At 36.7% G+C, this 2,866-nt stretch overlaps 1 protein-coding gene and 1 long non-coding RNA gene across 2 annotated transcripts in view; both read right to left on the reverse strand.

Annotated features, from left to right (window-relative positions):
- The window catches only part of LOC309474207, a 111,898-nt gene that overhangs the window by 107,323 nt on the left and 1,709 nt on the right, over nucleotides 1–2,866 (reverse strand). The gene's annotated exons all lie outside the window — the stretch shown is intronic.
- On the reverse strand, nucleotides 955–2,269 carry LOC309474149 (odorant receptor 131-2-like). Its single transcript, XM_082136527.1, has one exon. The coding sequence runs from the start codon at nucleotides 2,157–2,159 to the stop codon at nucleotides 1,176–1,178; it is 984 nt and encodes a 327-aa protein (XP_081992653.1). The 5' UTR covers nucleotides 2,160–2,269; the 3' UTR covers nucleotides 955–1,175.

Genomic DNA, 2,866 nt, shown 5'->3' on the forward strand with positions numbered 1-2,866 from the left:
TTAGTACTTTTAACAATCAGTTCATTCAACAGCAAACAATGCAAGATACATGTTTCAAATCACCTTTGTTACTGAAATAATTACAGTAATACAGGCTACAGTTGCCACATTAGAAAATACACTTTCATTACCTAACTTATGTAACTGAATCCATAATGTTTGTAATAGTATCTAGTGTGTTATCAAAAGTTGTGATGAGGTTATGAAACTGCCATGAGGTTTTGTGCAAGAACAGAGTTCATGTTCTCACTGTGGCATATGACTGAATTTATATTGCAGTTGAACATTATACGGGTGAGTTACAGTAATGCAGAATATCTACATGCTGTTATGTAAAATGGTGTATTTGATGTATTTGTCTCCCTTGATGCATCTCTGATCAATCTGATGTTACAGTCATTGACTGTTTCCTCTCCCTTCATCTCTATGTTCACAAATTGCAAATTTCTCTCTCTCTGTCTCTCTCTCTCGCACACAAACGCACGCACGCACACACACACACACACACACACACACACACACACGCACACAAACAAACACACGTGTGTGCACACTTTGAACATAGTGGTGGTTATTATAAATCACTTATGTAAAAAGAATTCATTACATTTAGTTATCCATATCGGAAATTGTAAACAAGTTGTACGGAAATTGTCTGTAGAATCAATATCTATAGAAATCTATAGGTGTACCAAATGATTCATTGATTAACCATTAAGTTCAGTTGGATTAAATATTAGACAAATGTATTAAACTGAACGAGAAGAGATGCAAATAAAAAGTTTTATAGTAAGAGCTTTATGAAAGGCAGTTACCATGAATGAAACATTTATTTTGTGTTCTGAAAAGGATACTTGAGTCTGATGTTTTCCATGTAAAAGCTATGAAAATGGAAAAGGTTGAAACTGCAGATTTAAGTCATTTATTATATGTTTAAAAAAAAAAAGATTTATAAAGAGACTTTTACCATTGACATTTTTTATGTCTGTAAAGTGCCACGTACAGCTGCCATGCATACACTCAAATTATCATTTGAATTTCACGTTATATGCTTTAATCAGTAATCACCGCATATGTAGACCAGTATATATTTATACATTTCTTTCACACATGTCTACAAATCAGATTCATTCACAAATGTTGCTTTCTTTACAATATTGTGATATAATGAACCTTCATATGGATTTATCGGAAACTTTGGCCAAATTCTTTTTGGGTTGGAGAGTTTTTATCGTACTCCTCATCTCAAACATTGTACACAGTAAGTATCTTTTCAGGTACTTACTAAATGTTTGATCTCTCAACCCATACACAATAGGACTGACAAACCTGGGCATTATGTGGATTACTACATAATTTAAAAATCTTATCTCCAGAAAAAGCATCGGAAACATTTCCGTCAGCAGCTTGTCCAGGAAGGGCCCGGCAAACGTTAGCAAGCACATCAGAAGCTGGATCCCATGTAGGATGATGGTACTTCGAGCTTTGCCAGCATCCAAGCTTGTGGACTTTGCAACAAACATGATCTTTATGTAAGTATACACTATAGTCAGCCCAACAAATGCCAGGTAAATAATATACATAACATTTCTATTCTCTATCATATATGGGTTATTGAACACATAATCTCTGAAGCAGAAGATATTGCTGTAGAAGAAGGTTCGTGGTTGTGTAGCCAACAGGACGAACAGGTCTGGTAGAGCCTGGATGGCATTCAGGCTCCAGATTAGGCCGATAAGGATGTATGTTTTAGATACGGTACAGATCTGAGCATGACGCAAAGGGTTGCAGATAGCAATGTAGCGCTCTATAGCCATGGCGGCCAGGTTCAGTGGTGTGTTGAGCGTTGTGAATGTAGCGGTCATCAATAGAACACAGCAGAAAGAGACATTGATAGTAAACACAATGTAGCTCAACACATGAAGAAGGACTGCAATCATCAGCTGAATCGTATCATTGAACACCATATGAATGAAGAGAATGTACCGAGGGTTTCCGTTAAAGATCGCATGCTTGATGAAGGTGTGGATGAGCGTGCCGTTGATGTAGTTGATGGAGATGCACAAACTAACCACTATCACATTCTTAGCCACTGCTGTGCTAAAGCTGTCCCGCAGAATTGTGGGTTGGGTGATGTTACCCACCAGTGAAACATTCATCTTTTAATAACACAACTTTCTAAAAAAAAAAAAAAAAAAGAGAACATGAAAGGTTAAACATTGTGCATCAAGAATGTCTAGATAGAACAATGTTATTCTCAATATAAAATTCATTTGCATCAGCAAATTAACATAAAGAGTCACATAAAGTTCAGATGCTTTTACATTAATACCTCTGCAGACTTCCCATCCTGTTATAAAAGAGTCTGGCGAAAAATCTCCTTTTATATCATGCGATGCTCCTCTTGGTAATAGAGGTTGGTGTCTGTGCATGACTAACCTCATGTGACGTCAGAAGAGTAAAGCAAATATTTATTTTAAAGCAAAGTGGCATGACCTCTTGAAACTTTTGACTTGAAAACATGGAGTCAAGTTTTGGTTACACTCTCAGCTTGTCAGTGGGGTAGTACCCTTAAAGGGACATCTTTGTACCTTATTACCTTAAGGGTACATATTACTACTCAAATGCACCTTTTAGGGATACATAAGGTACAAAGTTGTCCTCCTCCTGTCCCAGTGATAAGCGGTTGTACCCCTAAAGGTGCACATTTTTCAAATTTTTTCTTCTTCCAGGAAGTTCTGTGATTGCACCATTGTGCTGCCAAAAAATATCTTTCTCCACTGACAGCCATTCAAAAGTAGCTGTATATTCTGCTAAAGACCAATGTTTGCAAGCAACATACAGTGAAAATAAAATGCGACAATAC

This window comes from Leuciscus leuciscus, assembly GCF_965113295.1.
Source record: "Leuciscus leuciscus genome assembly, chromosome: 14".
Taxonomy (NCBI): Eukaryota; Metazoa; Chordata; class Actinopteri; order Cypriniformes; family Leuciscidae; genus Leuciscus; species Leuciscus leuciscus.